The sequence below is a fragment of the Stenella coeruleoalba genome (assembly GCF_951394435.1).
Source record: "Stenella coeruleoalba genome assembly, chromosome: 20".
Classification (NCBI taxonomy): domain Eukaryota; kingdom Metazoa; phylum Chordata; class Mammalia; order Artiodactyla; family Delphinidae; genus Stenella; species Stenella coeruleoalba.
The window spans coordinates 28,112,270-28,137,847 of NC_137166.1; the positions used below are offsets into that span (position 1 = coordinate 28,112,270).

A 25,578-nucleotide genomic window follows, 5' to 3' on the forward strand; every position below is an offset into this window, starting at 1 on the left:
AGAGCCAGGAAACAGCAGAGCCAGGTCACCAAGCTCCACAGCACGAACTCTTAACCACCATCCTATATTTACAGCCTCTATAAAGACAAATGTAGTAAACCACAAAATTTTAGAAGCTTCAGGAGAACCTAGTCTAAACTTCATTCATTAATTAAGGAAACTGAAAGTCCAGGGCAATCAATAATTTGCAAAGAGCAGGGAAACCAGAATCCAAGGCCAGTTCTCCAAAGCTTCTTTTCAAAAGCCAAACACCATGTGCAGTACATCTTCAAATTCCCTCTCTGCTGCCCAGTCCAACAGTAGAGGAAGCTGTCACCTGACTAATGAATGCTTTTGAAGAGAGATGGGAACACTACAGCTGGCTTTATGTCTACTCATCTGGAGCAATGTAACAATGGGAGAGCAAAAAAAAAATTATAGATTCTCACTAATATCTAGAACACTCTCTGGAAGAAAGAAACTTAAGGAAATTAATTGTTTAGACTGTTGCTTTTGGATTATGATTTAGTACCTCCAAATCCCATCGACAAAGTCTGTGCTCATTCTTAGTAACTTAGAAGAAGCTAGACCACCTGGTGGCACAAATAACCCTAACACCTATGGGTGTTACACTGAAGATGACCAATTCTGAACTAACATACTTACTGGAAAAAAGAAAAGACTTCTCATGCTTATTTCCATTCTACTTAGTACCACAGGAATAGATAATGTGCACCCAGAGGGCTCCGCACTGTAGATTTTTGTCTCTTCCGTGCAGACTGGTCAGCTATGATGCCATCCCTGAGGCTTCCCCTCCAGGCTATCATTTCAAATAGATAATCTTGCCTCTCTCTTCTAACAATCCTTGATGGCTAACTTTCTAGTACAGTGGTTCCCAGTCCTGGTTGCACATTAGAATCGTCTAGACAACTTTCCTCCCAATGATTCTGATTAGTGTTGGGTAAGCCTGGAGCACGGGTATCAGTATTAGGCTCTCCTTCCCTTTTTTATAACAGCTTTACTGAGATATTATTAACATATCATACAATTCACCCATTTAAAGTGTAGAATTCCATGGGTTTTAGTATATTCACAGAGTTGTACAATCATCGCCACAATCTATTTTAGAATATTTTCATCACCCCTCCCTGCCAAAATTTCCCCCACTCCATAAGCAGTCATGGGAATGTATCAATAAAATGCTCATGTCTCCACAAATCTCCCCCTAACCACTAATTTATTTTCTGTCTCTATAAATTTGCCTACTCTGAACATTTTCTATAAATGGAATCATACAATATGTGGTCTTCCATGACTGGTTTCTCTCACTGAGAATAACGTTTTCAAGGTTCATCCATGTTGTAGTATGTATCAGTACTTCATTTCTTTTTATTACTGAATAGTACTCCATCATATGGATATGCTATATTTTATATTAATGAACATATCATCATTTGAAGGACATTTGGGTTGTTTCCACTTTTTGGTTATTATAAAAAATGCTGCCATGAACATTCATGTGTAAGTTTTTGCGTGAACTATGTTTTCATTTCTCTTGGGTATACACCTCGGAGTGGAACTGCTAGCTTATATATTGACTCCCTGTTTAACCTTCTGAAGAACTGCCAGACTATTTTCCAAAGCAGCTACACTATTTTACATTCCCATGAGCAATGTACAAGGGTTCTAATTTTTTCCACACTCTTGCCAATACCTGTTACTACCTTTTTGATTATAGCCATTTTAGCCAACTCCTTTTTAAACTATTATAGAAAAAAATCTTAATATGAAATTAAAATAATAAACCCTGTACCTATCACCCAGCTTCAAAAACTAGCATGTCGTAGCAAACTCTATTTTCACCTACATCCCTACCTACTTTCCTCTCTCTACCACCCAGATCATTTCGAAGTAAATCCAAAATATTCTCTTAATTATTTCATAACATTAAAATGTGTTTGTTTGAATGGAATACAAGTAAGTTCTCTACCTGCAAATAATTGATATGCCTCCAAATGTCTTTTAATCTTTGAGTTGTCCCTCCATCTCATTTTTTTTTTTCTTACAATTTGTTGGAGACTCTAGATTATTTGTTCCATAGAGCAGTGCTACTCAAACTTGAAATGTGCATGTGAATCACCTGGGAAGCTTGTTAATAAGCATATTCTGTTTCAGCAGGTCTGGGATAGGGCCTGAGGGTCTCCATTTCTAAAAAGCTCACAGCTGATGCTTATGCTGTTGATCTATAGACCAGACTCAAAGTAGCAAGGATGTAGTTTCCCACATAACAGGTTTTACTGATTGCATCCCCATGATGTAATTTAACATGTTCCTCCTGCCTCTCCTATCCAATTTCCTGTAAATTGAAAGTAAGTGCTAATGGTTTGATCAGATTCAGGTGGCATTTTTTTGGTTCAATTACTTCAGACTTTTATCAAGAGGTATGTAATATCTGATTACCTCTTTTTGGAATGTTACCAGACACTGATGATCATTGCTTAGATGCATTAATTCCTTAGAGGTTGCAAAATGGTGGTATTCTGTCTCTATTAGCTGGAATATTTCCCCTCAGAGACACTCTTCATCAACTACATGGTTACTCTGAATAATGAGTTGATTCTCTAGCATTCTCCAAAGGTGACTGATGAGTTTTGTGTCATTATGAACTCATGAATTTAAACATATTTGATGTATTTCAATCCACTGCAGTTATTATCCTTATCATGCTCAAAATCATCTCATCTTTGGCCAGTAGAAGCCTTTTCAAGTTGGTTTCTCAGTTCTTTTGACATGACTCAAGTTGACCTACATAACTTCCTTGCCATCTGGTATGACAAGACAAGTTCATCTTGCCCCAGACCTGGAATCGGTCAACTCTCCAAAGAGCCCCAGTTACTTTTTATTAAGAAATGGATTTTTAGAGACCACTATCTGGGCACTAAGATGTGCTCATTGCTACACTGTTTCTAAGCCTTTCAGTAGGCAGAGCTAGAAATAGAGTTTTTACTTTTGTTTCAGTTTCCTTAAGATAAATTACATCATGAGTTCATACTGACACTTCCAATTCAAAATTAAAAACGTAAAGTTTGGGGTTAACCTCATAGATTTTCTATCTGTATCTCCTTTCTCTCATACCCAAAGTCCTAGTTCTCAGCATCACCACCTTAACTACTTATTTGCTTTATCCTACACTATACACACAATAGTCTCAAAACAGCAGTATCAATCCCGTTACCAACGATATCATTATTGAAGACCAATTAAGATATTACTTGGAAATGTTCCTCTTTGAATGATTATGTCACCAACTGAATGAGCATTTATTTTCCTTCTTTAGGAATTCCTTTTTTGAAATTTAGTTTTGTTTTATAATTACACAAAATATTTATACAGTTCCAAAGTCAAATCTATAAAAAAGTCCATCTTCACCTTATTTTTTCCCTTTTCCTATAGGTAACCCTTTGTTTCTTTACACCATTTATATTAATCACAACTTTTTTTTTTTTTTTTTTGTGGTACGCAAGCCTCTCACTGTTGTGGCCTCTCCCGTTGCAGAGCACAGGCTCCGGACGCGCAGGCTCAGCAGCCATGGCTCACGGGCCCAGCCGCTCCGCGGCCTGTGGGATCCTCCTGGACTGGGGCACGAACCCACGTCCCCTGCGTCAGCAGGCAGACTCTCAACCACTGCGCCACCAGGGAAGCCCTAATCACACCTTTTAATTTCCTGTATTTGTGGCTTTGACATCTGGGGCCTTGCTGGCACTGGAGCGACTGCCTCTCCCAGAGTTAGCTAATTCCTAGAGGCCTGTAAGCACATATAAGAACATATGCACACTAATCAATCCAGAGCCCATACCTCAACCACCTCCTTCAATGGGTCACTATCCCCTGCTCTAATCATCTCACGGTGAGGTACCAGACAACTTTACCCTAGAGCCCACTGAGGCTATTCAAACTAGCCAATCCTAAGCCTGCTCACTCTGCCTTCCCAGAGAAACCTCAGTAAAGGCTCTCGCCCAGGTTTTCCCCTTGCTTCCTCTGACCCGACTGACCTCAGTGCTCCCTCAGTGGCCCTGCATGGCATGCCCTGCCTCCTGTTTCCAGAGAAATGTGAGTAGAGGGCTTCCCTGGTGGCGCAGTGGTTAAGAATCAGCCTGCCAATGCAGGAGACACGGGTTCGAGCCCTGGTCCGGGAAGATCCCACATGCCGCGGAGCAACTAAGCCCGTGCACCACAACTACTGAGCCTGCGCTCTAGAGCCCGAGCTCTGCAATAAGAGTAGCCACAGCAATGAGAAGCATGTGCACCGCAAGGAAGAGTAGCCCCCGCTTGCATCAGCTAGAGGAAGCCCGCACACAGCCATGAAGACCCAATGCAGCCGAAAAAAGAAAAAAAAGAAATGTGAGTAGAAACTTCTTCCTTCATGACAGTCATGTCATATCCATGTTTGCATGTCTTACCATACCTGATTATAGTAAATCTCAGCTATTTTTAAACACCTTCCTTCTTTTTTTATTAGCAGTTATGTACATAAGTTTGTGTTACGTACTTTTTAAAAACAGCTTTATTGAGCTATAATTCACATACTATACAATCACCCACTTAAAATGTATAATTCATAGATACATTTATAAATGAATCACTTTGTTGTACACCTGAAACTAACACAACATTGTTAATCAACTATACTCCAATATAAAATAAAAATTAAAAAGAATTTTAAAAAATGGCAGAATATTGATATGATAGGTGATGGGTACCTGGGAGTTTATTATACTGTTTTCTCTACTATTGTGTATGTTTTAATATTTCCATAATAAAAGTGTTAAAAGTAAGTGCAATAAGAGGGGAAAAAAGAATCTCAAAAAAAAAAGTATAATTCAGTGGGTTTTAGTATAGCCACAGATTTGTGCAACCACCACTACAATCGATTTTAGAATATTTTCATCACCCAGAAAAGAAACCACCCTACCCACCAGCAGTCACTCCCTATGTCCCCTAATCTACCCACTCCCTTGGCAACCTCTAATCTACTTTCTGTTTCTACAGATTTGCCTATTCTGGACATTTTCTATAAATGGAACTATACAATATGTAGTCTTCTGTGACTGGCTTCTTTCACTTAGCATAATGTTTTCAAGGTTCATCCATGTTGGAGCATGTATTAGTAGTTCATTCTTCTTTATTGCCAAATAGTATTCCATTATATGGATATGCCACTTTTATTTATCAATTCATCAGCTGTTAGACATTTCGATTGTTTCTACTTTTTGGTGATTATGAGTAATGCTGCTATGAACGCTCATGTACAGGTTTTTGTGTGGACAACCGTTTTCATTCCTCCTGGGTATAAACCTGGGAGTGGAACTGCTCAGTCATATGTTAACTCTATATTTAACCTTTTGAGAAACTGCTGGATGTTTTCCAAAGTGGCTGCACCACTTTACATTCCTACTGACAGTTTACGAGGGTTTCAATATTTTCCACATTCTCACCAACATTTGTTATTATCCGTCTTTTTTGATTACAGCCATCCTAGTGGGGGTGAAGTGGTATCTTATTGCGGTTTTGATTTGCATTTCCCTGATGGTTAGTGATGTTGAGCATATTTTCATTTGCTTATTGGACATTAATATACCTCCTTTGGAGAAATGCCTATTCAGATCTTTTGCTCATTTTAAAATTGGGTTGTCTTTTGGTCCAGCCACTAAGTAAAACAATATGGAGGCTTCTCAAAAAACTAAAAATAGAACTACTATATAATCCAGCAATTCCACTCCAGGGTATGTACTTGGCAAAAATGAAAACACTAAACCAAAAAGATACATGCATCCAATGTTCACAGCAGCACTATTTACAACAGCCAAGATATGAAAACAACCCAAGTGCCCATCCACAGATGATAAAGAAGATGTGATACACACATATGGTGGACTGTTACTCAGCCATAAAAAAGAATGAGGGACTTCCCTGGTGGCGCAGTGGTTAAGAATCCACCTGCCAATGCAGGGGACACAGGTTTGATCCCTGGTCCAGGAAGATCCCACATGCCACAGAGCAACTAAGCCCATGCGCCACAACTACTGAGCCTGCGCTCTAGAGCCCACACGCCACAACTACTGAAGCCCGCATGCCCTAGAGCCCACACGCCACAACTACTGAAGCCCGTGTGCCTAGAGCTCGTGCTCCACAATAAGAGAAGCCACCAAAATTAGAAGCCCACGCACTGCAACGAAGAGTAGCACCCGCTCACAACAGGTAGAGAAAGCCCGTGCAGCAACGAAGACCCAATGCAGCCAAAAACAAAAAAGAATGAAAATCTGCCATTTGCAGCAATGTGGATGGGCTGAGAGAACATTACGCTTAATGAAATAAGTCAGACAGAGTCTGATACTGTATGATATCACTTACATGTGGAATCTAAAAAATAATGCAAACCAACGTATACGCAAAACAGAAACAGACTCACAAATATAGAAAACAAACTAATGGTTACCAAAAGGGGGAGGGAAAGGGGGAGAGGCAAATTAGGGGTATGGCATTAAGAGATACAAACTACTATATATAAAATAGATAAGCAATGAGGATATATTGTATAGCACAGGGAATTATTATATCCATTATCTTATGACAACTTTTAACGGACTATAATCTGTAAAAATATTGAATCACAATGCTGTACACCTGAAACTAATATAATATTGTAAATCAACTATACTTCAAAATAAATTGGGTTGTCTTTTTATTATTGAGTTGTAAGAGTTTTTAATATGTTCTGGGTATAAGCCCCTTATTCAACATATATTGTAATATGCAAATATTTTCTCCCCATTCTGTGGGTTGTTTTCTCTCCTGATAGTGTCCTTTAAAGCACAAAAGTTGTTTAATTTTGATGAAGTTCAGTTTATCTATTTTTGATTCTGTCACTTATGCTTTTGGTTTCACATCCAAGAAGTCAGAAGATTTACACCTACTTTTAAGAGTTTTAAAGCTTTAAAGACAAATACCATATGATTTCACTTATACGTAGAATCTAAAAACCAAATCAAATGAACAAACATAACAAAACAGACTCATAGATTCAAAGAACAAACAGGTGGTTGCCAGAGGGGAGGGAGGTGGGGGGAATGAGTGAAATAGGTGAGGGAGATTAAGAGGTACAAACTTCTAATTACGAAATAAATGCGTCACTGGAATGAAATGCACAGCATGGGGAATACAGTCAATAATATTGTAATAAAGTTGTACGGTGACAGATGGTAACTAGACTTATTGTGGTGACCATTTTGTAATGTACAGAAATATCGAGTCACTATGCTGTGCACCTGAAACTAACATAGTGTTGAAGGTCAATTATACTCAACTAACAAAAAAAAAAAAAAAGGAATTGTTTCGGTCATTCTAGGTTCCTTGAATTTCCATATGAATTTTAGGATCAATTTACAAATTGCTGCAAAAAAGCCAGCTGGGATTTTGATACGAATTGCATGTAATCTATAGATCAATTTGGGGAGTGTTGCCATCTTAATAATATAAAGTCTTCCAATCCATGAATATGGACTTTCTTTCACCTGCTTTCTTAAATAAATGATAAAGTACTATACCCTTTCCTCCACCTTGCATGTTTATTTTACTTAACGATACGGCCTGGAGTCGCTCCATCCATGGCAGTGTATATTCTCATTCCTTTGTGCTACTGAAAAGCTATGCACATGTACCAATATTCAACCAGTCCCATATTGATGGATGTCAGAGTTGTTTCCAACTTTTGCTATTACAAATAATGCTGCAAAGAATAACCTTGTGCACACATCTTTTCGTACTTTTGCCAGTGTATCTTTGGGAGAGATTCCCTGGAAGCGGGACTGCTGGGTCAAGAGTAAATGCACTAGCTATTGCCAAATTCTGTGCCGCAGGCACTCTATCTCCACCAGAGATACATGAGAACGTATCCAGTCCCTAGTGATTTTAAGGCATACCAGGACTGGGAACCTTGGCATTTAAAAATTAACTATTAGAATTATGAGAAGAGAAAGGTCATCCAAGTGGCTGGTGCCTGGAGGAACTGTGGGCCTGTGCAGTGCATATGCAGAAGTCCTGATGGGGGAGGCAGGGAATCTAGGGTAGGGATGGTTTTACAAATAAAGGCTGTACCAGAAACTTTCAGCTTCTAAGGGTGGAAAAATCCAAAGGTTCCCTGCCCCCAACCTGCCCCAATTTTTGTACACCAGGCAGCTTCTCTTGAGCACAGAGCCAGAGAGGCTGGAGTCAAACAGTCCAGTCCCAGGAGAACAGAAGGACAAAAGCTGTTCTCAGTCAGTATACATGGGGAGCAGAAAAAAAGTCAAGAGGCTTGAGTTAGTCCCACCAGTCACTTACTGACTGAAAATCCTGGGTGCATCACTTTTCCAAGCTTCCTTTTTCTCCTGCTAACATGTGAAGGAAAACCCTGCCCCTCTCACCTCTCAGGCTTGTGAAGACCAGTCAAGAGAGCACCTATTATAAGCCTAGGGGAACTGAAAGTGCCTTACAAACGTGAGGGATTCTCACTGCCCAAGCTGGATTTGAGTTCTGGTGTGACCGACCACTTGCTATCTGACTCTCCTCAATTATAAAACAGAGACAGTAACACTTATTTCACAGGGTTATTTTAAGAGGAAAGTATAAAATGCATGTAAAGTACTTGGCACAATGTCTGACAAACAGTAAGTGCTTTAAAAGGTAAGTTAGTACGAGCATAGTAAAGTTATAATCTGCTGTTTAACTTTGGGCAAATAAATGTTTATACATGCTTTGCTTGAACATGAAGAAAAGTGTGAAAGAATAAGTAAATTAATAACACTGATTACCTTGGAGGGTAAAGTTAGGGAGAGAGAATGATTGCTGCATTTTTCTTTGTACACCTCTAGGTTGTTTGGCTTCTGAGCTGAATGGAAAAATCCAATGAGGCATCTCCAATGAGAAAAAGGGGGGATGCAATTGACGATGTGTACCCAGGGAGGGCTTCACAGCTAGTGATAATATTCCATGTCTTAACTGTGACATGTGCACAGGAGTATTCATTCATTTTCCTATTATTTACACCAGGAGTCAGCAAACTTATTCTGTAAAAGGCAGACAGTTAAGTGCCTCAGGCTTTGCCGGCCATACAGTCTCTGTCATCACTACTCAACTCTGCTACTGTAGCACAAAAGCAGCATAGACAATACATAAACAAGTAAGTGTGCCTGTGTTCCAATAAAACTTTAACAGGCAGCAGGTTGGATTTGGCTCCTGGGTCTTAGTCGGCCAACCCCTGATTTATACCTTTATATATGTTATACATATGCTTCTTTATGTGTGAAGGTATTTTACAATTTAAGAATATCACACATGCAAAAAAGCCAGCAAATCTGTTCCCTAAAATGAAAAATCCAACAAAGTCTATTTAAACAAATGAATTTCAACACAGAACAATTCACTCTTAGGTCTACAAGCTATCTTAAATAAAATCTTGAAGACAGAAATTTTTTTCAAAATTTATTTCGTGTAAGAAAATTTTCCCTATTCACTTCTCTCCTCTGCCCTCATCCTGTACTGAAATATTCACATCACACTTTATGTCTCTGCCTATCAAGGAGATGGAAAAATACAGTCATCAGCCCTTTGGTTTCTTTTTGAGCACCTGCCCCACCCTATAACCATTCTTTCAATGTTCCAACTTCCTCCTCCCTAAAATGATGAATTTAAGGTAGAAAGATATGAGGAAGAATGGAAATTTACAAGAAAGAGATAATTGTTCCCAAGAAAACATTTTCCCTTTTTGCTCTTAATAGGCTGTAAAGCTAATGCAATTAAATTATAACTATAGCAACTCAGCTGGCATCACAGTCCTTTCGCTCCAGCAGCATCCTTTCACACAAGCAAAAGCCTGCACGCTAAAGACCCGGGGTAACTGCAGGCAACCAGCAGCAGCAGCAGCAGCAGTAGGAGCCTGCACGGAGGGCAAGTTAGCAGAAATGTCTAAAGGCTGGATGGGGTGCTGAGGAAAAGTGTAGTGGAGCAGTTGGCTGCATTTAGCTACAAGGCTGGATAGTGAAAAACCCCTGCCAGGGTTCCCCTGATTTGCTTTTACCAATACCAACAGAACACAAACTAACTAGTATTTTAATAAATAAAATTCTGGGGAGGCCTACATAAGAATTTCTACAACATCCTTACTGACTCAGCAGAGCAGCCAAAACATTCAGCTCTCAAAATTAGTTGGGAAAAAAAAATGTAGCCCTTATGCTCACCCCCTGTGACATTTACTATGTATCCAAAACAATGTCCCCACCTTAACACCAGCACTTAGGTCTTATCAAGTTTAAGGAATGAAGACTGAGCAGATGACTGACGATTTCCCATACAGTATTTCCCACAGAGAATCTCAGCCACTTTCCAGACCCAGCAAGGTCACCAGTAACAGCACCTCTGCATCCTCCCATGACCCTTCCATCAGGGTTAAAGGAGCATACACTCTGGAGTCAACCTCACTGGGTTTGAATCCTGACTCACTACTCACCAGCTGTGTCATCTGAGAGAGTTACTTGCCCTTTCTGAGCCTTAGCTGCTCATCTGTAATACAGGGACCACAGTCCTACTATTTGTTGTGAGGATTAAGCAAAATCTTACTGATGCAGAGTAAGTAACCAGTAAATCACATTTCTTATGGAAAGAGGCGAGATTTTTTCCTGCCTCACCAAATAATAAGCTTCTTGAGGGCAAGGACCATGTCTAATTCATGGTTGTAGTCCCAGAGACAGCCCAGGCCTGGCACAGTGGGGATCCCAAACACATGTCTGTGGAATCAACAACCCAAAGCATGTTGTGAGGCAGCAGCAGCCACTGGCCAGTCAACCTGCACTTTTCTCCTGCTGCACTCTCTTGAGGCTCACCCACTTTCCTCTTCTACAATCAACTGGCAGCCACTGCATTTCCAAGGCCTTTTAGAAGCAGCCTCTGGGGTCGCTGACAGTAAGCAGACAGGATCACTCCTCACTTGGATGGCTTCTCATCACTAACTGCTCATCAGTTTCTTCCAAGTACTCTTAAAAACTCTGCTCATCACTGGGCCCTCTCTGGCTTGGAAGGTAACATTTATCTGTGTGACCCACATTTACCAATATACTACGTGAACCATTTATCACCAACAGTCAGTGAACCCAAGCAGGAACGACTGGGACGGTTTCTGTATGACAAAGCCCTTCGCCCTTTCTCACCCTCATCATCTCTGCCTGTGATAGGGACTCGCAGCTTGGTCAGGCAGACAGGCTGGAAAACCCAGGAGGCAGGGAGACAAAGCAAGGCTGCTGACCTGTTTATAAAACCTCTCTTGAATTCCTGAGACTCTGGCTTGTATCTGTCTTTTACAGACTACATCCAAATTCAAGGCAGGAAAGAAGCAGATCCTGCCCCCGAGCCACCCAGCACCAGTGCTGCCTCCCCACCAGTACTCACGCCTTGACATCTGCTGTCTCCTGGGATGTGCGTGTGAGGGTACGGGAACGCAGGCGCTCGCCTGCCTGCTGGATCTCCTGTAGGTTCCGTTCCACATGGGGAAGCTCTGAGATGCCCTCGGTCTCAGCGGCAAGCTGTTCAGCTTGCTGAAGGAGCTCACCAAACCCCTCAGTATCCATTGGAGATGCAGATCCTAGGTGGGGGAGAAAAAGGAAGAGACCCAAATCAAGAGGAAAGATAGGCTTCAAACACTGCCTGAACCTGTCACAAGCTTAACAAACACTAGGACTTTTTGTAAACAGACAAGGAGACAGCTCGTCAACAAGCAGGATTTGTTCCTGAACATAGCCCAAGAACAACAGTCCTGACAGAGAAAATGAGTCAGACTGAGAAGAAATAGATCATTTCTGTCCATACTGACAGCCCCAAGATTGATTTCTGCCACCAGAACAAACGCAAAGATATTAAAGCACAGATCAGAATTCCTGCCTCACTTCAGACTCAAAGCCGACAAGGCAACAGAAGCCATGGTGGCAACCTCTGGGAGGCGTAAAGCACCCTCACTCAAACTTCCTCTCCCTCCACCTGTCTTAGACAGAAAAACACCTCCACCCGCAGACGGCTGGCAATTTATATGGCCATCTCATCTCATATGATTCCCAAAGAACTCCATGAGGACCCTGAGAAGACAGAGAAGGAACTCCAGTCCACAGAGCTCAGTTCTGTGCCTAGAATACTCTCTGCTGCAATGAGGCTGAACTGAAACCAGAAGAACACAGGTCTTCTGACTAATCCCATTAGTCTCCTTCGCTAACATAAAAGACAGTCTTTTTAAATTCATGTCCAAGTCTCCATTCACTCATTCTTCAGCTTTATCTCTGAGAGCAGAGATCCATGTCTGCTTATTATATATGACATTCAGAATATGACTTAATATACCTACTACTTTTAGAGATACTGTTGCAACTAATAATTATATTAATTTAAGTAGCAGCTGGCTTCTAGACCATGAATATTAGCAAGATCACCTGTTTCTCCAACAACTGAGAAAAGCTCTGTGAACAATGTTGATATTTAATGCATATATGATATTTAATGCATTTATGAATCTTCTATATACTGTACCATCCTTGTATAAGGTTCACAACTAAGAGAAGGAGTTTTTAACTCCTACCACTATTTAAGTCAACAGAAGATAAATAGTATCAACATCATTTTAAAAAGTTACATCGCTAAAAGGTTAACAAAATTATTATTTATTAAAAAAAGAACAATATTCTTTAAATAGTAGCTCTTGATTATATTTTTCCCCTTTGTTTTAAACCCATGGCTTCTATTGTACTTTAGAAATCCCTGTGGTCTAGAATTGTAGTTACAATGTTAATGTAATATATAATTATATCTCAGCTATGAAGCTCAGGTTAATGTTAAAAGAGCATGGTTTCCACCATAAATCCACAGCAGCAGAATAAGGACTTTTAAAAATGAACATTAAAGGACATTAACTTTAAAGGCAAGGGCACAAGGTTAAAACAAAAATAGCTCAGCTGGAGTAAACATGAAGACATTTTGGTATTCTTTATGAAGTGCCAAGCTGACTTTAATCTTTAGACAAAAAGTCATATACACCACAACTCTTTACCTAAAGTTTCTAGATAATCATTGTCATTTTTTTTTTTTTTTTAACTAATAGAATCAAGCTGTAACTGGCCACCTCTACCTGTGAGAAAATGTGGATCACAGATTGAGAAGGTATTCTCAGGGACAGAAGAAGAAAGAAGCAGAGAGTATAATTAAACGATGGCTCCTGCTTGATGGAGATATGTTTTTCCTCAGAAACCTATAGGGCCAGTGATGTTCTATGAACTACCAGAAACATGGTCACTCACCAGAAAGAGGAAAAAAAAGAAATATGCTGCCTCTTACCACCACACTTTTTTTTTTTTTTTTTTTTTTTTGCGGTACATGGGTCTCTCACTGTTGTGGCCTCTCCCATTGCGGAGCACAGGCTCCGGACGCACAGGCTCAGCGGCCATGGCTCAGGGGCCCAGCCGCTCCACGGCATGTGGGACCTTCCCGGACCGGGGCACGAACCCGCATCCCCTGCATCAGCAGGTGGACTCTCAACCACTGCGCCACCAGGGAAGCCCTCCCCACACTTTTTTTTTTACTCTAAGATAAAAATAATTTGTCTAACAGAGCCAAGGAGAAGGAAATACTTTTTTTCCTTCATAAGGAAAATTTTGGAACTCCCTGAATAAAACAAAACTTTTTTATGTTCAAAAAAAGAAGAAAAATAAAGGAAAAAAATATATCTATCATTTCACGTAACATTCCCATGTCAGACAAATTCACACAAAGGAAATGCTCAACTGCTCAAATGACTTGCCCATACAAAGATTTAAAGTGATGGATCTGAGGGTAATAAATGCAAAATAAAAGTCATGATTTACTTTAATATGGTCCAATAAATATGATTTTTAAAAGTTAACTAAATAGAATTATTTTGACCATAGTAAAATAAAGGCTGAATCTCTAAACAACATCCTAAACTTAATATGCCCCAAACTGAGCTTTAACCTTTCATCTACAAAACCTGCTCCTTGGCCTGCTCTAGTCAGTTGCTTGGGCCAAAATCCTTAAGGGCCTCCCTGACTCACATCCCACATTCAAATAGGCCAACAAAGCCTTTCAAATCTACCGTCAAAATGCACCCAGAATCTACCTCTTCCCACCACATTCCCCCACCCAAGTCACTCTCACCTCTTCCTGGCTTCCCGGTTTCAGCCCTTGTCTCCTACAGTGTCTTCTCAATCCAGCTATCAGTGATCCTTTGAAAGTCTGATCACATCCATCCCCTGTTTAAACTTCTTGTACAGAGTGAAGTCCTACAGAAGCAAGCCATCTCTTCTTACCTCCTAGACTCATCTCCAGTCCTGTCCCGCTTCCTTTCCTGGGCTCCAGCCACCGTGGGGCCTCCTTGCTGGTCCCCCAGTGGGTCAAGCACATTCCTGCCGTAGAGGCTTTCTTTGTACTCCTTACTTCCTCTACCTGGAACGCACTTCTCCCAGATATGCTCATGGCTGATTCCCTATCTCTCTCAGCTAAACTGTCAGCTTGCCTCTGATGCCGACCTATAACAAAATATTTACGAGTGCAACCTGCAACCACCCTCAGCACTCCCCCCCACCCCCAGCTAGAATGTAAACTGCACAAGGATAGGGTTTTTTGCCTGTTTTGTTCACTGAGGTACCCCAGGTTCTTAGAACAGTGCCTGGCACATAGTAGGTTCTCATCTGTTGAATGAATGGGAGTTTTATTCTTCCGTTTGTGGAGACTGTTCTTCTTGAAGGCTTCCTACACACTCTTGCCAAATCAGCACCCACTGGCAAGCAGAGACCAAAGCAAAAACATTCCCTTCCGACTACCAACTGATACTTAACATTTCTGAGGCTGCACAGCATAAGGCAGAGACAGTATAAATGGCATGAATTCAGATCACACTTGGTCCAGACTAGTGCTTTCCCTCTAAATACCCAGACAAAAACCCAGTGATATTTTAGAAGAAACAGCCCAGTTTTCAGGTGAACAAATTCCAAACTAAAAGAACAAATATACATACAGGAAGAACTGTGCTATATAAGTTTAGAGTAGAAAATAAGCTTGTCCCATGTCTGTCTGAGAGAAGAGAGAAATGTATATGATACCATATTTGGGAAAAACTGGATCTGTCCTGCATTATAACTCAACCAGTGGAAACTGATTTACAAAAAAGTTATCAAAGTTTCCAAATGTATACTTTGATGTAGTCATCATCTCATTAAAATTTTTAAACATATGGTTAATTTTACACATTTAAGGATGATTTTTAACCCTTCTGCAAAATAAATATCAATTTAGCCACAAAATATAGGGGTTAAACAAACTGAATATCAATTTTGACCCAAGATACTGAAAACTGATCATGAAAATAACCTCACTAGCTTTGTCCAATAGTGAGAACCAGAATGATTAGCCGGAGCGGAGGTGAGAGGGTGAAGTCCAAGCTCTGTGTTGGGAAAAAAATCTGGCCAAGACACACGCAGAGACTGGATGCCGGCTGCACCCCTGGGGAGCTATGGAGGAGGGAGCCAGGAAGAAGCCACACTGAGAACCCACAGAAGTGGGATGTGGAACAGTCAATGCAGCAAAACTGGGGCTGGACCGGAAAAGGCCAGCAAGGACAGACAGCACTAAGGCTCCTCTCTGTCAGCATGACTCTGAGCCTGATTGTTGAGTGGCCTCTGGAAGCACCGAAAGGTGCTTCAGAGAGCATGGCAGGGTACGAGGGCCCTGAGCAACAAACTGCTCTCCGTGCCTCTTGGCAGAAGTCCTACTGAGCCTCCACAGACCTCCTCAAACACCCGGGTAAGCCTTAAAATGAAGGGCAAACTTATCACTGCTGTTAGAAGGCAAGACTGGTTATCCTTTGGTGGTGGGGTGGTGGGGTGGGGGGGAACAGGAGGCAGAAAGGAGGCTTCTGGGGGGCTGGTAACTTTGTTTTTTTATTCTGGGTGCTGCTTAATAGTGTGTTCATTTTGAGAACATTCACTGAGATAGACTCGTGATTTATGTACTTTTCTGACTGTGTATTACACTTCAATAAAAAGTACCCCATCAAAATGAAGGACAATGACCCACTGTTTTTCAGAGGTTGCAGACACCCTGCTATATTAGAAATGGTGGGACTTCCCTGGCGGTCCAGTGGTTAAGACTGTGCTTCCAATGCAGGGGGTGCAGGTTCGATCCCTGGTCTGGGAACTAAGATCCCACATGCTCCACGGTATAGTCAAAAAATTTTTTAAATTAAAAATAAATAATAGGGCTTCCCTGGTGGCGCAGTGGTTGACAGTCTGCCTGCCAATGCAGGGCACACGGGTTCGAGCCCTGGTCTGGGAGGATCCCACATGCCACGGAGCAACTGGGCCCGTGAGCCACAACTACTGAACCTGTGCGTCTGGAGCCTGTGCTCCGCAACGAGAGGCCACGATGGTGAGAGGCCTGCGCGCCGCGATTAAGAGTGGCCCCTGCTCGCCGCAACTGGAGAAAGTCCTCCCACAGAAACGAAGACCCAACACAGCCAAAAATAAATAAATAAATTTTAAATATATATAAATAATAATAATAAATAAACAGAAATGGCGAATGCTCTTAGTGGGAAGTTCCCAAGATCCAGACCTCTTCACCACACCTAGAGGATGATGAGAAATTAACTAGGGGAAAAAATTAAAGCCACGGCTTTAGAGCGACAGCTCTCACCTAGAGCTAAAACCAAGGACTGGGCAGACTTCCATTTCTTCAAATTAGTCAGCACTCACCTGTCATTCACTGTCCAAAAAAATGTCCCTTCCAGGCACATAAACATTCTTAACAAAGAGAAAAAAAAAAATCTCCAAATGGCATATAGGATGAAATGAACTTAAAAAAAGGGCAGAGCAAAAATGCATCAAATAATTTTGGTTCACTTGCTATTAACATGTGTCTTAATTATGAAAAATATGGTCATTTCCACATTCCCAATATAACCATGTTAAATATTTAATCAAGCCAAAAAAGAGTAGTGTAGTATAATAAGAAATATATCTGGTCTTTGTCCCCAAGTTCCTGGCACACAGCTTCTAAAACCCTTGGAATGTCCTGAAGTTCTGAGTCTTTTGTAACTCACAAGGAACCCCTTTTAAGCACACCTGAATGTATGCAATTGAGGTAAATTGGAAAGGTTAAGCTAGGTGGCCTCAGGATGGGGCTGGTCACCAGAAACACCAAGTGATTAGAGAGTTGGAACTTTCAGCCTCACCCACCAACCTCTGGGAAGGGGAAGCAAGGGCTGCAGATTAAGCTCTATAAAAACTCGTGGGGGCTTCCCTGGTGGCGCAGTGGTTGAGAATCTGCCTGCCAATGCAGGGGACACGGGTTCGAGCCCTGGTCTGGGAAGATCCCACATGCCACGGAGCAACTAGGCCCGTGAGCCACAACTACTGAGCCTGCGCGTCTCGAGCTTGTGCTCCGCAACAAGAGAGGCTGCAACAGTGAGAGACCTGCACACTGCAATGAAGAGTGGCCCCCGCTCACCGCAACTAGAGGAAGCCCTCTCACAGAAACGAAGACCCAACACAGCCATAAATAAATAAATAAATAAATAAATAAAATTTTTTAAAAATTGGATCATATATTCACCTTTCTCTTTAAAAAAAAAAAACTCTTGAACAATGAGATTTGTTGAGTTTCTCAGTTGGTGAATGCATCCACACGCTGCGAGAATGGTGCACCCCGGTCCACAAAGACAGAAGCACCTGTGCTAAGGACTCTTCCGGACCCCGTCCTATGTACCTCTTTACCTGGCCATTCATCCTTCATAATAAATCAGTTGATTTACCTCAGGGATAAAACCCAAATAATTTCCTCATCTCTAAAGAGGAGATGATAATGCTTACCTCCTTCAAGGGGTTGATGATACACAGAAAGTATTATTAACTCTCCTGATTTATATCACTGTAAAATGCTATTTTAGCTTTTTCCCAAAGTTGCCAACTTGGCAACACTTTGTCAATTATAAATGTCTCTGCTTCAAAAAAATCTTCTAGCAAATATATGATACTAAATTATGACATTTAATCACAGCTTCATATCATTCAGTAAGAACTTCTGGGAGACACCTGCAATTTTTAAATGTACAATTTTTACATTCCCCACTATCAAATATGGTTTTAATTATAAATACAAATTTCCACAATGAAGGTGTGATTCAAAAGAAATTTAGCATTGAATTTCAAGTGGAAATCTTGCCCTCAAACTTATTATTAATTAGACTGCAACAGGATTAAAACACAAGAACAGTGTTCAATGTCCAACACCAAGATTAATGAGGAAAGCCTCACAGGAGGTGTCAAAAGCTGAAGACTGGTTCTGCTCTCCTCTCTTCTTCTGAATACATAAACTATGGTTAAATGACAGCATCATTCTACTTTGTACTATATCTGTCAGCTGTCAATTACAACAACCAAAAGAAAATTACATCCTAACAGATACTATTGTTTCAGATGCCTCTAGAAGACAAAAACAATGATTAACAACAACAAAAAAAGTGCTGTTGGATTAACTCTTCATAGTCCTGTGAAACTAAGTAAAAGAGTTAGACCTAATCATTACTCAGAAGGTAGACTTCTGGAGAAAACAAAGAACTACTTTTGCAAATATGTTCCTATAAAAGGGTTTCATCTTCAAGGAATTCATGGAAAAGACTCTGCCAAGTACAGGTTTCTGGTAACTGACTATACTGCTGAACTGAATGAAAAAGCATTTCCAGAACTCTAATGGAAAACTCATGAATTCATAAAAGTGCTAACAAAAGATCAAGATGAAAAAAAAATTAATTACATGGGACTGAGTGAACTGATGAGGATGATTATAATTTTTGTGACTTTCTGTTTGAATAAAAAAATAAAAAATCCCACAAGGACTCAGAGGCGAAAAATATACAAATCAATTTTTACTGAAAAATAAAGGAGCTGTGACAGTGGAGGATTACTGGACTGAATGTCAATATTATGACATAGTATGAGTGCGTTTCGTGTTTGGTAAATGCAGTCATTGTTGCTTTTGTTGTGGTCATCCATTTACAGTGCTTGGTGTCAGTTTATTTATCTCTTGTAAAAATAAAATACAGTGTGTGTGTGTGTGTGTGTGTGTGTGAGAAAAAATTTTCTTAATAGCTGTTCTCTATTTTAAGTAATAGATTTATTTGTAAACATGTGGTAAATAAATGCTATTGGTTGAAAAAAATAAAATAAATAAAGTAAATCTAAAAAAAACACAAAAAAACAAAGAATTAAAATAAATTACCCTAGACAGAAGAGAAATTAAAGACCTGAGTGATTCAGTACAAGTATGGGCCTGGATGACTCAGTGTTTGCAGTAAGGAGTGTGTAGTATCAGCTTTCTTGATACATAACACTTGTATTATTTCATCTTCAATGAGCAAAGAGAAGCAATCTGGCATCACACAGAAACATAAAGTAACCACACAGCCTACCTTCTGACAAATTCTTAGAGTAGAACTGTGCACCCCTTCCTGGCTTTGCCCCGCATCATCTCTCTGACCCTAGGACCGGCCCTTCCTCATCTCTGGATCCCAGTTTCACCACCGGTGAGAGGAAGGGGTTGGCTCAGGTGATTTCTAAGGTCCTGCCCGCCGTGAAGAATCTACAGACGTGGGATATTTTAATTCAGTCTTTAAACTCACTTAATGAATGTGTCCTTGGAAGGAGCAGCCCCATTTTAGCGGTGATGAAAAGTATCTGTATAAAGAACCTGAGGAATGATACAGGCCCCATATTACAGCTGGCATAATCGGGGGCAGATCACCAAGTCTACCTCCAAAAGGCTCTGGCTCGTCTCTCGAAACCAACGGTTCTCAGCTGGGGGCAGCTTTGCTCCCCAGGGAGCACTGGCAATATATAGAGGCATTTTTGGTTGTCACAACTGAGAGAGAGAGGTGACGTGCTACTGACATCTAGATGGCAGAGGCCAGGGATGCTGCTAAACATCCTATGATGCACAGCACAACCTCCACAACAAAGAATTATTCAGCCTAAGACATCAATTGTGTCAAGGTTGAGAAACCCTGCTGTAAACTAAGGAAGGCTTCTTGTCCTGAAAGCCATGACACCAGCATCACAGGCACCAGGAACCCCGGGAAATATATGCATACATTTTTTAAAAAATATGAGAAGCACTATAGTTGTTATCAGATTCTAAAGTCTGAGTCCCCTGCCCCCCCCACCGACCCCAAATAATCTTAAAACACTGTATATACAGAATTATACCATTTGAGTTTTTAATGGTGGTAGTCATTCCCCGGTATACCACACAGCAATGGAAAAGATCAAACTAAAGCTACATGGAACAATAGGGATAAATTTCACAGACATAAGAATGAACTAAAGCACCAGACACCAAAAAAAGACACTGCATGATTCGATTTATATGGATTTTAAGAAGAGAAAAAACTAATCTGTGGTGCTAGGAATCAGAACACTGGTTATCCGGGGGGTTGGTGGGGATGGGGAATGACTGGGAGGAAGCACAACAGAACTTTTCTGGTACTACAGACTGAAATGTGTCCCTCTAAAATTCATATGTTGAAGTCCTAACCCCCAATGTGAAGGCATTTGGAGAAGGGACCTTTGGGAGGTAATTAGGTTTAGATGAGGTCATGAAGAGGGGGCCCTCATGACAGGATCAGTACCCTCCTAAAAAGAGACACCAGAAAACTGCTTCCTCTATCTCCCACCCCTACTCCACACACACATTCACCCAGGAAAGTACATGTGAACACACTTGAGATGGTGGCCACCTACGAGCCAAAAAGAGAGAGGGTCTTCACCAGAACCCAACCATGTGGCACCCTGGTCTTGGACTTCTAGCCTCCAGAACTGTAGAAAAACAAACTTCTGTTGTTTAAGCCACTCAGGTCATGGTGATTTACATGGCAGCTTTCCTTCATTCATTTAACAAATACTTATTGAGCATCTACCACATGCTAGGTACTGTTTGTTCAAAGCAATGGGGATGGAGCTATGGAAAAACCAGACAAAGTTCCCCAGCCTCAGGGAGCTTATGTCTATTAGGAGACAGACAATAAAAATGCATAAACATATAGACACATGATGCCAAGTATTGATAAATGCTATGAGGGAGGTAAAACAGGGAAATGCAGCAGAGTGGATGGTAGGACTGCTTTAGCTGGGGTGTTCTGAGAAGCTTCTTTTAAAAGGAAACCTTTGAGCAGAGACCTGATTGAAGTAAGGGGGTGAGCTATGTAGATATTTGGGGGAAGAATGTTCTTGCCAAGGAAACAAGGCAGAAGTGTAGTTTGCATAGTTGAAGAGCAGGAGGCCACGTGGCTGAAGCACATAATCATGGGGAAGGGTGCTGGGAGAAGGGGTTGGGACAGGGTCAGATCATGTCGGCTTCCCAGCACCAAGGACTCTGGATTTCAGCCTACTTATGACAGGAGCCAGTGAAGGGTTGAGCCTTCTCTAAGGCTCATTCCCACTGCTGTGTGGAGAACAGACAGGGGGCTTGAGGGGACAAAGTAAGAACAGGGAGACCAGTCAGGAGGCTACTCCATCACCCAGATGTGATACCTGAGACCTGCGTGGACCAGGGTGATAGTGGTGGAAGAGACAAAAAGTGGGTCTGATTCATGGATACTATATTTTAAGAGTAGATTTAGTGTAGACATGAATTGCTGATGTAGAGTGTGAGAGGAGAAAAGACGTCAAGGCCAATGCCAAGGTTTTAAGCCTGAGTAACTCAGACCATGAAGGTGCCGTTTACTGAAACGAGGGAGACAGGGAAGGGAGTAAGCCTGACATCACAGGGTTGCCGTGAGGATGCATTAGATTATAGAAGTAAAGCCCATGGCAGAGACCTGCGCACAGCCAGAGCTCAGGAAGTGATGGTTGTCCTTTTTTTCCACTGTCATTGGTTCCTTCTAGGATTTAGGTCTCTCCTTCCCTAAAATAATTCCTCATCAGTAGGGGAAACTGGGTGAGGGGTACAGAGAACTCCGTACTATCCTGCATGTGTTCTATAAATCTAAAACAAATCTAAAATAAGAAGTTTATTTTTAAAAACTTCCTCGACCCCGTGTCCTCCTCTGGCTCCCACTCCCTTCATAAAGAGACGGCCATCCCCTGTCACGCGTCATTCATTCATCACCACTGCCATCTAACTTTTGCTTGCCTGCCTCCCATTTCCTGAACTCCCCAGCAGTCACCACTGACCCAACTGCCAAATCCAATGGACTCTTCAATCCTTCCTTTCTCACAGCCTTTGACATCCTAACCACTCCTTCCTTCCTGAAACTCTCTCTTCCCAAGACGTGGAGACTCCACCTTCTCCTGGGTCTCCTCCTCCTCCTCCCTCTCTCAGCCTCCTTTGCTATGCCTCCTTCACCTACCCACCCCTCAAATGCCAAGCTTCTATCCTTGGACCTCCTCTTCTCACACTATATATTTCTCTGGATAACATCCACTTGAACTTCAACTACAATTCCTACCACAGCCATTCATCTCCCAGATGGCTACAGACCTCTCTGAATCCGTTCACATACACATGTGCATCCAAGAGAACCACACACACACTCCTAAGCAGGCAGTGCCAGGAGGCTCAAGGCTGCCTTTCCATGGACCTCGGACGCCTATCTGGGCCCAGGCAAGGACACTGACCTATCAAAACAAAGGTGACTTCCGTATCTCTCTGTCCAGCCCAGCTCTCTCCCAGGGTCAATATTTCCAACTGTTCACCTGACATCTACAGCTGGCTGACCAGTGGATGCCTCAAACTACATATTATCCCAAACGCTTCACTTCTCTCCCCTCTTAGCTGCCACTGCCACCACCACCAGCACCACTTCCTCCTCCTGCATTTCCAGTCTCTCTTGATAAAACAATTAGCACCAGTCAATTCAGCCAGAAACCACCTCAGGCTCCCTTTCCTCTCCAAACATCCAATCTCCAGGTCTATCTCCCAAACCTTTCGGAAAGTCGAACCCTCATCTCTTTTGCCCCCACTCTAACCTCATGCTCTTCTCCTGATTACCTCAACAGTCTAAGCCTTCTTGTTCCTCTAACCTACACTCCCCTTGGCTAGAGAGGTCTTTCTGAAACGTTCCCCTGGCTTTATACCCTCAGGAACACCTTCCATCTCCTACAGAAGGAAGTGCTCATGCGTTGACACGGCCAATAGGGGCACCATCCAAAGAATGGGCACTGCCACCCTTACCATCCTCATCTCTTACTGCCTCCCAGCAAAGATACCCTAGCAATTCTCTATTCCTTGGGATGCCTCATGCTGTTTCCTCCCTTCACACACTGGCACATACAGGTGTACACTCTGCTAGAACACAAACATACCCTGGCACATGGGAACTCCTGTGTACCTTGCAAAGTCAGCTGGGACAGTCCTACCTACCTCAAACCCCTCCCACACTATTCTCAACCATCTATTACTGTTCTTCCCTGGCCAGGTGAAGAGTTGTGATGATTTTATTCCCAAGTCTGTTTCTCTCTCTACATGGAGAATTCCTGTAGGGTGAGGTCCACAGACTGCTCAGCTTTGAATTCTCAGCTGCTAAGTTTGGTACAAACTTTAAAAAGTTACCGAATAAAATGTCTGCTGAATTAAAGTGACCTGTTCCCTGAACATACCTCAGGTCCTCACCTCCAGGTCTTTGCTCTGACCCCTCCTTCTCCTTGGCATATCTATCTTTCTCTACCTTATTTTCTACCTCAGCCCATCAGGAAGCAGGTTTAGACACTCAAGTTCACCACATCTCTAATGTTCCCACCTCAGGGTATTTGCACTTGCTGTTCCCATTCCAGGAATGCTCTTGCCCGAGATACTCCCCTCTCTGATTTCAAACAGGTCTCTGTTCAGACATCCTTGCCCTCTTTTTAAAAAGGCCCTGCCACTACATGCTACCCCTGCGGGCTTATTGCTGATGATGTGCTCCACAGAAACAGCAGCTCAGTGAGCACAGGCCTATCTCAGTCACCACTGGATCCCCAAGCCTCTAACAGTGTCAGGAACATGGATTTATTTTCTATTTGTTGAGCACCTACTGTGTGCCAGGTCTAGGTGCTGGGGATACATCAGGGAACAAAACAGATAATGTTCTAGAGGGGGAAAACAAACAATACACAGATAAATGAGTAAAATATAAGAACGACTAAAGCAATAAAGGAAGATAGGAAGCGGGGAATGTCTCACTAGGTGACCCTTGAATAAAAACCTGAAAGAAGTGAGGGAGCGAACCATATGAATATTGAATCGCAAGCACAAAGGTCCTGAGGTCGGAGCATGTCTGCCATGTGGAAGGAGAGGGTAGCAGAAAACGAAAGTGGGAAAATAACAGTGGGTCAGATTATGTAAAGCCATATAACTCACTGTAAGGAGTTCATCTTTAAATGAGATGGGGACCCACTGGAGGGTCCTTCTATCTGCTGTGCTGAAAATAGAGGCCAGGGCAGAAGCCAGGAGACCAGGTAGGAGACTATTTCAATAATCCAGGAGAGGTGATGGTGACCTGGCCCAGGATGCCAAGCATTGGATGTGAAGTAAGAAAGAAAGAGAGCAGTTAAGGATGACTCAAAGGTTAACGGTCAGAGCCTTTTACATTACTGAGAAAAAAAAAAACAGCAAGAAAAGCAGTCTGGGAAGAGAAGTGGAGGGAACCTTGCTAGCCCTATCTTGAAATGTTCAGGTTGAGTTCCCTACAAATCATCACAGTGGAGATATTAAAGTAGGCAGCTGGATATAGGTCAAGGGAGAGGCCCAGGCTAGAGATATTCATGTGGGATCTGTTAACCTAATAAACAGGTATTAAGAACGATGAGCCTCGAGTGAGATCACCACGAATAAAAAATGAAAATGTCCCAAACACAAATTCACAAAGAAGAATAACTGAAAGAAAGAAGGAAGGATACGATGCCCAAGGGCACCCTCTCACAGCCCCCAAACAGAACAGAAAGGTGACCCTTGCTGAAAAACATTTTGGTCTAAACAAATCATAACCTCTCATCTCTTTTGCCCCCGACAGAGGGGCAAACCTGGACCAGCAACTCTGTCAATGGGTCGTCCAAACTTGGAACAAAGACCCCTGCGGTCGGCCCCGTAATTTTTAAAAAAGAGACCCAATAAATGCAGGCATTGCCTTTGCAGAGGATGGGGTGCTGTGGGCCCAGAGAAAAGTGCGGGCCACCTCCAGGTTCTAATCACTAGCATCTCCCTGCATGGGATGGCGCATTGCGCTGGATGCAGACAGAGGAGATAGGCCAAGGCTCACAGGGTAGTCCCTTTCCCGGGAGGGAAACGCCTCCCGATAGAGCATCCCCGAGGAGCGAGCGAGGGAGCTGACAGGGCGCGGTCAGGAAGATACCAGGCGGAGTGTGGTGGCGGGGAGGGGCACCGATACAGCCAAGGGTGGACTCGCAGGGCAGGGGGGGGCGTGGCGCGCCGGCAGAGCGCTGTAGTGGGACAGGAGGGTCGCCAGGGGGCCTACGCTCCGCATTCAGA

At 42.2% G+C, this 25,578-nt stretch overlaps 1 protein-coding gene across 3 annotated transcripts in view; it reads right to left on the reverse strand.

Annotated features, from left to right (window-relative positions):
* NUP93 (nucleoporin 93) overlaps positions 1–25,578 on the reverse strand; it is a 122,152-nt gene that overhangs the window by 76,753 nt on the left and 19,821 nt on the right. For all 3 annotated transcript variants that reach the window (XM_079906862.1, XM_079906861.1, XM_079906863.1), the window contains one exon: positions 11,458–11,650. In XM_079906862.1, coding sequence (XP_079762988.1) covers positions 11,458–11,650 — 193 coding nt within the window. The remainder of the gene's footprint in view (positions 1–11,457; positions 11,651–25,578) is intronic.